The sequence below is a fragment of the Pistacia vera genome, unplaced genomic scaffold (assembly GCF_008641045.1).
Source record: "Pistacia vera cultivar Batoury unplaced genomic scaffold, PisVer_v2 Contig306, whole genome shotgun sequence".
NCBI lineage: Eukaryota > Viridiplantae > Streptophyta > Magnoliopsida > Sapindales > Anacardiaceae > Pistacia > Pistacia vera.
Window position 1 is genome coordinate 538,566 of NW_022196120.1, and position 15,279 is coordinate 553,844.

The following is a 15,279-nucleotide window of genomic DNA, read 5'->3' on the forward strand; positions in this document are numbered from 1 at the left end:
ACAAATAGTCAAATCTAACCCTTAAAATTATCTTTTTCTCTCTCTCTTTTTCCCTTATTTCAAAAATTAAATTTAACTTTTTATATAATTCTTTGTATACTTTTTTATAAGGTTAGTATTACTCATATATAATGCGTTCTCTTTTAGGACCTTCTCTTAGGCCTCTGGTCCTTAACCCTATTCTATGTTAGCTGGATATAGCCATCAAATTTGATGATAAGACCTTAAGTACTAATTTTGTCCGGACGTAGATGATTGTAGTGTGCCCATGTCAGACACGCTTATTAGTAGGAGAAGGAATTGAGGTAAGTATTTACAAGTTAAAAGCCCATCTCAGACACGTTTATTAGTAAGAGAAGCAATTGGGGTAAGTAGTCACAAGTTTGAAACAGAGGGCATTAAATTTCATGTTGTGAAATTTTGCAAATTGCAGATGCAGCCAAACAGCCGTATTTTCCTCCCTATTTCATGTATCCCAACTCCAAAAAGTCCTACATCAATTCAAAAATCGTCAGGATATATACGAGCTTACAAAACATGTAAAAAAAATATTTTATTCCCATTTATCAAATAGCTCCAATTAGGCTTAAAGTCTGACCCGAAAAAGCTGGGTTACACCACTCAACTGTACAGCTACACTATTCCAGTACAAATTCAAGTTCTAGTATCTGAGGGTTACCAGATATGCCCCCACTTCATCTGGACCTACTCGAAGCACACTTTCTCACTCTCACATTTATGAACATATGCTGTTTTACATATACATTGCAACTGTACATGGAGGAAATTATATGCATCTATGCGATGTTAATTTAAATCTGTTATAAATAGGGTAAGTCACTAGGCCAGTATGATCATACAGTAAAGGACACAAGAAATTTAAAATGGAAGGCAAGGGAGAGAGCTCATACAGTTCATGAACTAGTGCAATGATACTTAACGAGCTGGGATTATCTCGTTTGCCTCAACATTATGTTCTTCCTCCTTCAGAACGGCCAGAGCCCAGGCCTACCATCTCTGATACAATTCCCATCGTAGACATTTCTTCTTTACAAAATCCTGCTCTTTGGTCTCATGCGGTTGATGAAATACGAAGGGCCTGCAAAGAGATAGGGTCCTTTCAGGTATTGCATTGTAATGTAGTTGCATTTTTGTCATAATGCACTTTAGGGAGATATGCAAATTTTAAGTAACAACATGTAAATCTTATTTCACATAATAATGTAGAAATGGTTTCTACGAGACAATTATCTTTTTATGCTATGTCAAGTGAATCTCCCTATCACATGACATGGCATGCTGTCAGTGACTACAAAGAAGACCTAAAAAGAACATAAATGCCAAACTGGAGTTATGGAAGGTGACTATTTCTCCCACAGTGAAAGCAATCATATCTTTACATAAAATACAAAGCCATGCATGCATGATTTTATTATTGTCATCATAATTATTGCACAAAGTTTTACGAAGAACTTACACTATTTCAGGTGATAAACCATGGAATCCCACTTTCTATCATGAAAGATGCCCTAGATGCTGCGACGGAGTTCTTCAACTTGCCTATTGAGGAAAAGATGCTTCTAGTGTCAGATAATGTTCACGAGCCTGTAAGGTATGGCACCAGTGTAAATCACACAAGGGATAAAGTTCATTATTGGAGAGACTTCATCAAGCATTACTCCCATCCCATTGCAAAATGGATCCATCTCTGGCCTTCAATGCCTCCAAGTTACAAGTAAGATAACCAGCATTCCCTAGAACTCCTACATTATGAAATAGTATTAGTGATGTCATTCTGTATTTCAAAGGAAATAAACAGAGCCACACTTTCTTATGTATTTCATAATCATACATCTAATCAATTCATATGTATCAAGTCATTATTCAATTTCCTGTTTCCTAGGGAGAAGACAGGAAACTATGCGAAGGCAGTGCAGTTGCTTCAATAACAATTACTTGAAGTTATTTTAGAAACCTTAGGGTTAAACATCAATTACCTACAAGAGGACATTGAAGAAGGCCTGCAAGTCATGGCAGTAAATTGCTATCCAGCATGTCCTGAACCCGATCTTGCATTAGGTATGCCACCACATTCAGACTATGGTTCACTAACCATCGTACTCCAAAGCGGCCCAGGGCTACAACTCATAGACCACAACAAGAATTGGCTATATGTTCCACCAATTGAAGGGGCTTTAATAGTTCAGTTGGGAGATCAAATAGAAGTAATGAGCAATGGCCAACACAAGAGCATTGTACATGGAGTAACTCTCAGAAAAGAGAAGAAGCGGCTTTCAATAGCAAGTCTTCACAGCCTAGATTTTAACACAAAAATTAGACCAGCACCAGAGCTCCTGAATGAACAGCAACCGGTATCCTACAAAGAGTTCAGTTTCAATGACTTTCTTGATTTTATCTCAAGCAATGACATTGCTGGGGGCAGGTTCGTTGATACACTGAAGATAAATCCATGAATAAAGATGCAGTGGGGTTTCAGGCAGATATATTATGTTTCCTTTAATAGTATGTAATTCTAATAAATATTATTATATGCTTACATATTTTTGTACTTCTTTGGAACCTTCCTAGTACGTGTAGTAGCTTGAGAATAATGCAAAAAGTGAAATAATGTCTCTATCTGTTTGATTCCCCTGCATGACTGCTGACTCTATTTCAATCGTGAAAGTAATAGAATATCTAGCACTTCATATTTTATTCAACTGCATTATTCCACTGCCAATTTCATGCTAAAATTTTCTTGTGAATAAAATGAATTAATGTCCATTGCATTTAATGTTAGAATTGTATCTCTAGTTCTCTACCTCTGCAAATGCCAAGGAAGTAACTACTTTATTTCCTTTGCTTTTCCCCATTTTCTTTATTTCATCATGCAAACAAATTATCTAGGGCTTCTTTTCTTTTCACTGAAAGATTTTTAATTCCCACATTTAGAGAGGAATTTCTAAGTCTTCCTTAGGAAGATTCTAAAACCACAAATTCAAGTAAGCAAAACAATGCTGCCCTCAATACTTTATTCATTAAGCTCTAATAGCTCAACTAAAGCCATCCAAGCTTATATATCTTAGATACCAACACAATTAACCAAACCACCATCATCAAAATTCTAAGATACTTTACAATAAATAAATAAAACAATATAATGAAAAATTTCCCCAAATTATGCAAACGATCATAAACAAATCCAAAGGCGGAGATCAGTCAAGCATTCAAAGCGGCAGTAAACATATTCAACATTTTGATAATGCAATGTGATTACAAGGATTAAATTCAATAGAGCAATGCTAGTTCGTAGAAATAGGTAATTATCAAATTTTCAATGCAATTTGGATCAAGCAGTCTCGTACAAAATTTTCGAAATAAAAGACTACTTACAGAAAATTCAAACGGTATACAACCCAGTCTCCTGTCAGCGCTTACATGACACGCGCTGCTCAGCTCATAGTTATCAGTTATCACTCTATTTCTAGTTCCCGTTATCGCTCTTCGTTCTCTCTGTTACAGAGACGAGCTATCCAGATTCCAGAAGAAAGATACCTTCGTTTCCGAGGATTATGTTAATCTAACGGCTGATATTTTCCTTGATAAATTTATTGATTTAGCGTTTCAGGATCGACCACATTATTCGCGCCACGTTTCAAACAAATCAAATATATTATTTATTTATTAAAATAACAGCTCTTTTGCATTAGAACTTTCCCAGCTGTATATAGCGTAAGCTGTCTAATAAGAATATGCCACGTTTTCGATCGTGACCTTGTGAGTTTGTATAAACAAATTAGTTTATAAGCTCTAAAATTAAGTTGATATGTTTATTTATAATTTTTTTAAACTTATAAATTCAAAAAAAAAAATTAGAGGGAGGTATTTTTTTTTTTTTTTTTTTTGCTTATAAGCTAGTTTGACCAAGTATATTACCATATTATCCTTGTTTAATTTTAAAATTTTATAATATACCCTTGTTTAATGTAATACATTTTTTAGTCATTTTATAATAAAATATACTTATAAGCCACATTTTACCAAACACATCAACTACTTATCAGTCATTTATAAATACTTTAACTAAACACGTAATTGCTTAAAATTTCAAATACTTAGGGAATGTTTGTCTAAGCTTATAAGCTAGTCAAACTAGCTTATAAGCTCTAAAATTAAACTGACATGTTTGTTTATAACTTTTTTGAGCTTAGAAATTGAGTTTATAAGCAAAAAAAAAAAAAAATGAGTTGGAGGGGAGGTACTTTTTTTTTTTTTCTGCTTATAAGTAGAGAGTTTGACCAAGTATATTATCACATTATCCTTGTTTAATTTCAAAATTTCATAATATACCCTTGTTTAATATAATACACTTTTTAGTCATTTTATAATAAAATGTACTTATAAACTACATTTTACCAAACACGTCAACTACTTATTAGTCACTTATAAGTACTTTAACCAAACACGTAATTACTTAAAATTTTAAATACTTATAAGTTAAAATTAGCTTGCTTCATAAGCTCAGACAAACACCCCCAAAGTATAGTCGTATGCATGCTTAGCTGGTTGTAGCTGTACACGTATTTATGCTCTTTTAATTAACCGATCAAATAAACAGATTTGGGTAAATATAATTTGTAGCTTAATCATCGTATTACCTTTACTTCTTCATCTATTTGGTGGTAGAACATTAATTATTTGTATTGATACAGATATTTACACCAACTAAAGATACGTAATTGATAATATTAAACTACATAAGATATGTATGTGATCTCGTAGATCAGTGATGATATGATAATGAATATGTATGGATCAACACAAAACACAAAGAGTTAAGAAATTTTTTAAAGTGGTTCGGTTGCTCAATTACAAGGCTTACGCTCACTGCTTTTAGATTGTTTACTTTGCTTTTTCTATATATAAGTGCGGCTTGCACACATTATGAATAAGTCTTCTCCGATTAGAGTAAAAAGTAGATTTATATAGTGATACAATAGAAAACTTACTCATGAAGTAATCCTCACATAGATAACACATCGTGTGAGTGACAGCACAGTCTCGGGACACATGGCATGAATCATGGAGTGTGGATTTATTGCGTAACAATTTGAATAGATAAAAAGAGAAAATGTAAGTATTGTTCAATTTACATGATTTGAATACGTAATCTTAACTGAGATAAAAAAGATGGAAAATAATACAGTCACCGACGGTAGTACACAGAATAACGTAATAAAATTATGGTGCGTGTTTGGCTTACTACTTTTATCTGTATTTTAGACCAGATTTTTGAAATTGTGTTTGTTTTATTACTTGAAGAATCCAACTCTGATAATAGAATCCTGACACAATCTGACATTGACCGTTACAATTAGGCCATATAATGGGAATCGCAAACTAATCGTGTGTGATTTTTAAATCCACCTTACCAACTTACTAAACTGTAAGACAATAAACTAGTCAAAGAATTGCCAACCTTGTAGAGTCTTAATTGATTCGTTTTGGTTTTGATTAATTAATCCAAAGCTATATATCAAGATTTCTGCCTTTCAAGAAAATCTATTTTTTAGTCAATTACGCCGCCCTTGTAGAATCATAGTGCCCTAATTTACTTGATGAGGCCTGACTTATGCCACCACTTTATCTTTTTTTTTTTTTTTTTTTTTTAATGTAAAATATAAAATTTGTAAGTGGTGCTCATTATCTTTGAATACTAAATAGGCCCACATGAAATGTAGGGTTTTCTATTGCGTTTAGAAATTTATTTAAAAGAGTTTGTATAAATTACATGGCACATTACAAAGAGCAATGTTAGTTTTAAAAGGGGAGAATGACATTTTCCCACCCAGGTGTTGGCCAAACGACACTTTGCCACCTATCAAGTTTCAAAATGACACTTTCCCACAATTCGTTAGGTTCTATTATGTTTTCCGTTAATATTTACTGAAAATAGAAAAATACCCTTAAATATTACTTTATAAACTTTTATTATTTTAATTAGAAAAGCAAAATATTAAAAATTCAAAAAAGAAAAAATAGTTAACTACACCTAAAAGTTAGGAGAAGCTATACAAGTTTAAAGTTAAAATATTAATATTTATTTATAATATTATTAATATCACTCACTATTATCATATGTTTTGTTTTTTATAATTAACAAAAAAATCAATATCCATAATTAATTAAATAAACAAAGAAAAAAAATGTATCTTTATACTTGGACTAATAGATAATCGAATAAAGATTTTGAATTAACTAAATTTTAATTTATAATAAACTATTTAAAGGTATTTTTTTCATTTCAGTCAAATATTAACAGAAAACACTAACAGAACCTAATGAAGGATGGGAAAGTGTCATTTTGAAACTTGATCGATGGGAAAGTGTGGTTCATCACAACCTTTGGTGAGAAAATGTCGTTCTCCCTTTTGCAAAGACACATCAAAGGGGAATCAAAGACAATCTCCACCCTTGATTTTCATGATTCTCTCTCTCTTTTTCTTTCGTTTTTTTCTTGTTTTTTTGTTCTGAATGATGTCACTTTGTAACCCTCTTTGTATGAGTCTTTGTAAGGATATCATTTTCCTTACAAAAAATGTCATATGGTAGTGAGACCACGTAACTTAATCATATTAATGTTATGTGGGCCCTTATGTCACGTAAGTTGTACAAACTCTCTTGTACAAAGAGTTTGTGCAAATATCATTACCCATTCATATATAAGGGTGTCTTTTGAAGAAGAAGTTGAAAATTTTCTCCATGGCTCGCAGTTGTATTTTGAATGTTAGTAACTTTGTGGAATGATTTGTAATAAGATTTTGTTTCACAAGTTATGTGCACGTTTTAAAATCCGGATAGAAGGGTAACCCGTTTTACTATCTGAGTCACAGGTTGGACGGTGACATCATCAATACTTTAATATAATATGTTTAAATAATTATTGTTATGTATCATTGGACCCAAATACTTTCATTGATGATTGAACCCAAACACCAATTTAATAAATTTGAAACCAAGTCCTGTATCTTTCAATATCCATCAATTCATGAAGTCCATAAACATATAAAATACAAATACAATATATAAATAAACGAATTTCTTTATTATAACAAGTCCACCACACAAGGGAGTCAACTTCGAATTAATGAACAAGCCAAACATTTGTGTCTACCATTCTTTCCAGTTCCACCCAACAAAAATTTCACCCACAAGCAGAATCAATGACAACCACACCAGAGTGTAGACCAGCGCCCAAAAATTCACCCAACAAGCAAGCTTTCCATTATTTAATTAATGGACTTATTTCCTTCTCAAAACAAATAAAATAACAAAACTTCCAAGCATTTTTTAGATACAAAACAACTCAGCCAAAACATGCAAAATCCAGAAAAAGGGAGTTGTGCGATTTCCATATCACACTAAACATTTTTTACAGTGGAAATACCTTTACAAAGCTTAAGCGAGGGAGAAAGGCGTCGTTGTCGTCGATTTCTAGTAAGGGAGAGAGGTGTTGCCGTTGTCTAGCAAGGGAGGTGTCATCGGCGTCGATTCCAGCGAGAGAGGTGTTGTCGTCGTCAATTTCCAGCGAGGGAGGGAGACGTCGTCATCGTCAAGCAAGGGAGGTGTCATCGCCGTTGTCGATGTAGATGAGATTGAGACAGTGGTGCAATTTCAAACTTGAGAGAGTGGATGATTGAGATTTGTTTAATTTCTGAGAGTGCTCAGAGTGGCTGCGATTTAGAGAGTGATTGTGTGTGATTGCCTTTGGTGTTTTGCATAGAAAAACTAAAAAGTATAGAGTTAGTGCTTTTTTTTCATTTAAAACAGTTAACCGGTTTACTTGGTGGGCCAATTGGACCAAGGGGGTAGCAATATTTATCCGGTTCAATGGTGGATTAACACGGTTTTTTATATAACTGGATTTTTATGGCTCGACTCAGACATAATACCGGGTCTTGGTTGAACCGACTGGTCTGATTCGGGTTTTAAAATAGTAGTTATGTGCATGAGCTTAAACTCTTAATATCAAGTAAAATCTATACAATTACATTAAATTTATTGTTAAGTTTATTCGTCTAAAGTAATAAACCTAAACGCCAATTCTTTTAATAAGTATTATAAAATATTTTCATAAAGTAATTTATGACGAGTTTTAAATAGTAGTTATGCTTTTCATAAAGTATTTTAAAAATCTCTCTCTCTCTCTATAATATATTATATATATATATATATATTATATATATATTATACTCCAGCGTCCGCCCCGCAAACCAAACATCAAAACACAATTTACTGAGCCGTGACTTTATTAAAATTGAATAATTAATGTAATATTTCTTGATCCAAAATTAGGTGACACATTAATTGGACTGTATATCTAATGAGTAATACTAGCCTATAAATACAAATAGTCAAATTAACCCTTAAAATTATCTTTTCTCTCTTCTCTTTCCTTATTTCAAAAATTAAATTTAACTTTTTATATAATTCTTTGTATACTTTTATAAGGTGAGTATACTCATATATAATGCGTTCTCTTTTAGGACTTCTCTTAGGCCTCTGGTCCTTAACCCTATTCTATGTTCTGGATATAGCCATCAAATTTGATGATAAGACCTTAAGTACTAATTGTCCGGACGTAGATGATTGTAGTGTGCCATGTCAGACACGATTAGTAGGAGAAGGAATTGAGGTAAGTATTTACAAGTTAAAAGCCAATCAGACACGTTTATTAGGAGAGAAGCATTGGGTAAGTAGTCACAAGTTGAAACGAGGGCATTAAATTTCATGTTGTGAAATTTGCAAATTGCAGATGCAGCCAAACAGCCGTATTTTCCTCCTATTTCATGTATCCCAACTCCAAAAAGTCCTACATCAATTCAAAAATCGTCAGGATATATACGAGCTTACAAACATGTAAAAAAATATTATTCCATTTATAAATAGCTCCAATTAGGCTTAAAGTCTGACCCGAAAAAGCTGGGTTACACCACTCAACTGTACAGCTACACTATTCCAGTATCTGAGGGTACCAGATATGTCCCACTTCATCTGGACCTATTCGAAGAACACTTTCTCACTCTACATTTAGAACATATGCTGTTTTACATATACATTGCAACTGTACATGGAGGAATTATATGCGATGTTAATTAAATCTGTTAAATAGGGCAGTCACTAGGCCAGTATGATAAACGGTAAAGTGCACAAGAAATTTAAATGGAAGGCAAGGGAGAGAGCTCATACAGTTCATGCACTAGTGCAATGACACTTAACGAGTGGGATTATTCGTTTGCCTCAACATTATGTTTTCCTCCTTCAGAACGGCCAAAGCCCGGGCCTACCATGTCTGATACAATTCCCATTGTAGACATTTCTTCTTTACAAAATCTGCTCTTTGGTCTCATGCGGTTGATGAATACGAAGGGCTGCAAAGAGATAGGGTCCTTTCAGGTATTGCATTGTAATGTAGTTGCATTTTTGTCATAATGCACTTAGGGAGATATGCAAATTTTAAGAACAACATGTAAATCTTTTTCACATAATAATGTAGAAATGGTTTCTACGAGACAATTATCTTTTATGCTATGTCAAGTGAATCTCCCATCACATGACATGGCATGCTGTCAGTGACTACAAAGAAGACCTAAAAAGAACATAAATGCCAAACTGGAGTTAGGAGGTGACTATTTCTCCACAGTGAAAGCAATCATCTTTACATAAAATACAAAGCCATGCATGCATGATTTATTATTGTCATCATAATTATTGCACAAAGTTTTACGAAGAACTTACACATTTCAGGTGATAAACCATGGAATCCACTTTCTATCATGAAAGATGCCCAGATGCTGCGAAGGAGTTCTTCAACTGCCTATTGAGGAAAGATGCTTCTAGTGTCAGATAATGTTCGAGCCTGTAAGGTATGGCACCAGGGTAAATCACACAAGGGATAAAGTTCATTATTGGAGAGACTTCATCAGCATTACTCCCATCCCATTGCAAAATGGATCCATCTCTGGCCTTCAATGCCAAGTTACAAGTAAGATAACCAGCATTCCCTAGAACTCCTACATTATGAATAGTATTAGTGATGTCATTCTGTATTTCAAAGGAAATAAACAGAGCCACACTTTCTTATGTATTCAAATCATACATCTAATCACATTCATATGTATCAAGTCATTATTCAATTTCCTGTTCCTAGGGAGAAGACGAGGAAACTATGCGAAGGCAGTGCAGTTGCTTCAAAAACATACTTGAAGTTATTTTAGAAACCTTAGGGTTAAACATCAATTACACAAGAGGACATTGAAGAAGGCCTGCAAGTCAGGCAGTAAATTGCTATCCAGCATGTCCTGAACCGATCTGCATTAGGTATGCACACCATTATTCAGACTATGGTTCAATAACCATAGTACTCCAAAGCGGCCCAGGGCTACAACTCATAGACCACAACAAGAATTGGCTATATGTTCCACCAATTGAAGGGGCTTTAATAGTTCAGTTGGGAGATCAAATAGAAGTAATGAGCAAGCCAACACAAAAGCATGTACATGGAGTAACTCTCAGAAAAGAGAAGAAGCGGCTTTCAATAGCAAGTCTTCACAGCCTAGATTTTAACACAAAAATTAGACCAGCACCAGAGCTCCTGAATGAACAGCAACACGGTATCCTACAAAGAGTTCAGTTTCAATGACTTTCTTGATTTTATCTCAAGCAATGACATTGCTGGGGGCAGGTTCGTTGATACACTGAAGATAAATCATGAATAAAGATGCAGTGGGGTTTCAGGAGATATATTATGTTTCCTTTAATAGTATGTAATTCTAATAAATATATTATATGCTTACATATTTTGTACTTCTGGAACCTTCCTAGTACGTGTAGTAGCTTGAGAATAATGCAAAAAGTGAAATAATGTCTCTATCTGTTTGATTCCCCTGCATGACTGCTGACTCTATTTCAATGTGAAAGTAATAGAATATCTAGCACTTCATATTTTATTCAACTGCTTATTCCACTGCCAATTTCATGCTAAAATTTTCTTGTGAATAAAATGAATTAATGTCCATTGCATTTAATGTTAGAAATGATCTCTAGCTCTCTACCTCTGCAAATGCAAGGAAGACATACTTTATTTCCTTTGCTTTTCCCCGTTTTTCCTATGTGGGTATAGTTAAAAAGAGTGATAATATTGATAATGTTTGACCGTCATCATTTCCTCCAAAGGTTGCTTTTGCTGAATAGAGAAATTTGTAAGTCATAGTTTCACATTCTCTTGATCATTTTGTATCCTTGCAAACTGTTACGGATTTAGAAGAACATCGGACTCTTACTACTTTGAGTTGGGTTGAGCATGACAAAATTCGTCTTAGTGAATATGAAATGAATTCTCTTATGTTCTCAGAACAATACCAAAACTGGTATTTCTCTTACTTAGATGGGGAATCGAACCTGAAACTGTATGTCTTTTCACAAAATCCTTGATTCGTCTTCACCATATGGGCTATCAAAACTCAATCCAATTCTTTGTTGGTACATTAAATTTTAGTTCAAGAAAAATAGATAAACCAATCTATTGAGTTTTTAATATATGAATTCAATCAAATTTATTAGAACTAAATATAACGGATACATTTGAACTCAATAGTCTTCATCCGTAGCAAAAACCAGTTATTGATACGGTGAAATAAATACAAATCTACACCTCTCATTCATAAAATTCACCCAATTTCCACAATAAAACAACCGTAAAGAAAAACAATAGCACTGCCTCTCCCCTAGCCCGTAAAGGCAACTCCAACAAGTGAAGCAATCACAAGCATCATATTACACAAAGTGGTAGAAGCTGCACTAGACGATGATGGTGGTGAAGGTACACCAGAGGAAGGGGTGGTGGTGTTGGATGGAGTACCAGCAGTAGGCGGTGAGCCAGTGGCTGGGGTGTTGGGCGTGGTGCCTGATGATGCAGCAACAGTGACGGCCAATTTCATGCCACCAGTACAATGACCGGCAGTTGGGCAGATGAAGTACTTTGTTCCAACGGTTGTTAGGTTTATTCTTGTGTTTCCATCGTCGTGACTGTCAATGGCATTGCTAGATACGCAATTGTCATAATCACTTTTTTTTACCTCATCAACTTCGTGAGTACCGCCGTAATTGAAAACTGTTTTACCAATAACATTAATACATTTTGGGTTTCAATTAATTGAAGACGTATATATAATCAAGAACTGAAAAATGGATTAACAACTTACTTAGAGCATCACCAACTTTGAATGTTTTACCAGAAACCCAAGTTGTGTAATCAAAACCTGATGTCCATCCACTGGTGTCACCAACAGTGTAATCCACTGCATAGACGGCGGGAGTGGCTAGAAGAAGAAAGAGAAAAGCAGTTGCCATGGCCATCGCAATTAAAATCTGCCTGTAACTTAATGAAGAAAACAAAGAAAAGGAGAAAGGAGAAGTAGCACAATGCCTTTTAGCGAGTTAGTTAGTTACATAATATATAGAGAAGAGTATAGGCGTATGTGTATGAGTTGACATAAAAAAAGCCACCTCTCCACCTTCTTAATTCTTATTTGTTTAAAGTTACTCGCTTTCTTTCCGCCATATAACTAATACCATAACAAAGTAGTTGTTATCTGGGTTCATCTTTTCTGTCTGTCCACTACCTAACTCACTAAGAAATTTTTGGCCTTTTTTCTTAGCTGGCTTATAAGCTCTCTGAAGGAGTCGCTCTGTAGAAACCTTGACGGGCGAAGCAAAAGTATGCTCAGTGGGGTCACTTGACCCCACTGAAATTATTAAAAATTGTTATATATATATTTATAGTAATTAACAATTTTGACTTCACAAAAAATTATATTTACCCTACTAAAATTACTCATATTTTATTGGCGATACTTCTATATTTTATTGATTTCGAGATTCGAAAATAACCATATTTTTTTTTCATGTTTTCTCTCTTTCTCAATTCATCTCCTACTTTATTTCTTCTTCCTTTGGTTGGATTAATAAAAAAAATACTACTTTTTTAAAGGTCAAAAGATAAGATGATGCTCTTTTTTATTATTTAATTATTTTGCTTAAAAATCTATTCTTCTATTTTTCTTAATTGATGAAAGATCTAAAATTATGTTATTTTTATCAACTTAAATCTTTTGATTCCACTTACTAGAAATCCTGCTTACGCGCTTGACTCTGAGTGCCTTTTATCTTTAAAAAAGTGTAAAATTATAGCAATGTAAAGTTGCCGAAGCATGCTAGCTATTATTATGAGCCAATTCTATTGAAACATAAGCTTAAGCCGGAGACCATGTGCAAACTTCGAACCAAAGATAAAAGAATTCACCATTTGTTTCATGTCTAATACTTTTCCCCATTTTAAAAAAATAAAATAAAATGATTGCCACATGCCACCTAATAGTGGATAACGAACATCATCATCACGAGGGATTAGGTTAGCACGATCCCGCATTATTTTCTCAATCCACGTATTAAAAATTGTAGTAGTTAATATCAAGAAAATTGTTATCATCTATATATTTAGACTATCAATTCAAAAAGGGGATTTGGTAATGAGTTGTTAAAAGCATGCATTATTAAAATTCATAACACATGATTTATATTATAGTTTTTGGGTCCATATAATGCGAATCGCAAACTAATCGTTTTGATTTTTTAAATTCCACCTTACCTAACTTACTAAACTGTAAGACAATAAACTAGTCAAAAGAATTGCCCACCTTTGTAGAATCTTAATTGATTCGTTTTGGTTTTGATTAATTATATCCAAAGCTATATATCAAAGATTCCTGCCTTTCAAGAAAATCTATTTTTTAGTCAATTACGCCGCCCCTGTAGAATCATAGTGCACCTAATTTACTTGATGAGGCCTGACTTATGCCACACCAGAATATCTTTTTTTTTTTTTAAATGTAAAATATAAAATTTGTAAGCGGTGTCTCATTATCTTTGAATACTAAATAGGCCCACATGAAATATAGGGTTTTCTATTGCGTTTAGAAATTTATATAGGGTAATCCTATTTGTACAAAGTTTTTGTACAAACTTATGTGACACATTACAAAACATGTCATATGGTATTGAAACCCACGTAACTTAATATTATATTAATGTTTTGTGAGCCCTCATGTCACGTGACACTCACATGGTATGCCACATAAGTTTGTATAAACTCTCTTTGTACAAAGAGTTTGTGCAAATGACATTACCTATTTATATATAAGGGGTGTCTTTTGAAGAAGAAGTTGAAAAATGTCTCCATGGCTCACAGTTATATTTTGAATGTTAGTAACTTTGTTGGAATGATTTGTAATAAGATTTTGTTTCACAAGTTATGTGCACTGTTTTAAAATCTGGATCGGAGGGCAACCCGTTTTACTGTCCAGGTCACAAGTCAATCGGTCCAACCGGTTGGACCGATGATATCATCGACATCATCATATCCTTTAATATACTATATTTAAATAATTATTGTTATGTTTATCATTGGACCAATTACTTACATTGAACCCAATTACTTCCATTGATGATTGAACCCAAACACCAATTTAATTCAATCCGAAACCCAAGTCCTGTGTCTTTCAATATCCATCAATTCACGGAGTCCATAAACATATAAAATACAAATACAGTACAAAAATAAAAGAACTTTCTTTATTATAACAATTCCACCAATAAAGGGAGTCAACTTCAGAATTAATGAACAAGCCAAACATTTGTGTCTCACCCATTCTTTCCAGTTCTACCCAACAAAAATTTCGCCCACAAGCAGAATTAATGACAGCCACACCAGAGTGTAGACCAACGCCCAAAAATTTCACCCAACAAGCAAGCTTTCCATTATTTAATTAATCAACTCTTATTTCCCTTCTCAAAACAAATACAACTAATAAAACTCCGAAGCTTTTTTGAGATAACAAAACTCAACTCAGCGGAAACATGTAAAATCCAGAAAAAGGGAGATGACGTCGATTTCCAGACCACACTAAGCCTTTTTTATAGTGGGCGTCGTTGTCGCCGATTTCGAGGAAGGGAGGCATCGTCGTCATCGATTTCTGGTGAGGGAGAGAGGCGTTGTCATCGTCTAGCAAGGGAGGTGTCATCATCCTTGATTTCTAGTGAGGGAGGTGCTGTCGTTGTCGATTTCCAGCGAGGGAGAGAGACGTCGTCGTCGTTGAGCAAGGGAGGTGTTGTCGTCGTCGATTGAGATTGAGATTGAGACAGTGGTTGCGATTTCAAATT

At 34.0% G+C, this 15,279-nt stretch overlaps 1 protein-coding gene and 2 pseudogenes across 1 annotated transcript; 2 read left to right on the forward strand and 1 right to left on the reverse strand.

Moving 5' to 3' along the window:
- Positions 1-884: 884 nt before the first annotated feature.
- On the forward strand, positions 885-2,474 carry LOC116135924 (annotated as a pseudogene).
- Positions 2,475-9,909: 7,435 nt separating this feature from the next.
- Positions 9,910-10,778, forward strand: LOC116135956 (annotated as a pseudogene).
- An 820-nt stretch (positions 10,779-11,598) lies between these two features.
- On the reverse strand, positions 11,599-12,521 carry LOC116136015 (uclacyanin-3-like). Its single transcript, XM_031421734.1, has 2 exons — positions 12,264-12,521; positions 11,599-12,172 (listed from the first exon to the last, which is right to left on the reverse strand). Exons 1-2 carry the CDS (start codon positions 12,415-12,417, stop codon positions 11,787-11,789), a joined length of 540 nt encoding a protein of 179 aa, XP_031277594.1. The 5' UTR covers positions 12,418-12,521; the 3' UTR covers positions 11,599-11,786.
- Between the last annotated feature and the right edge of the window lie 2,758 nt (positions 12,522-15,279).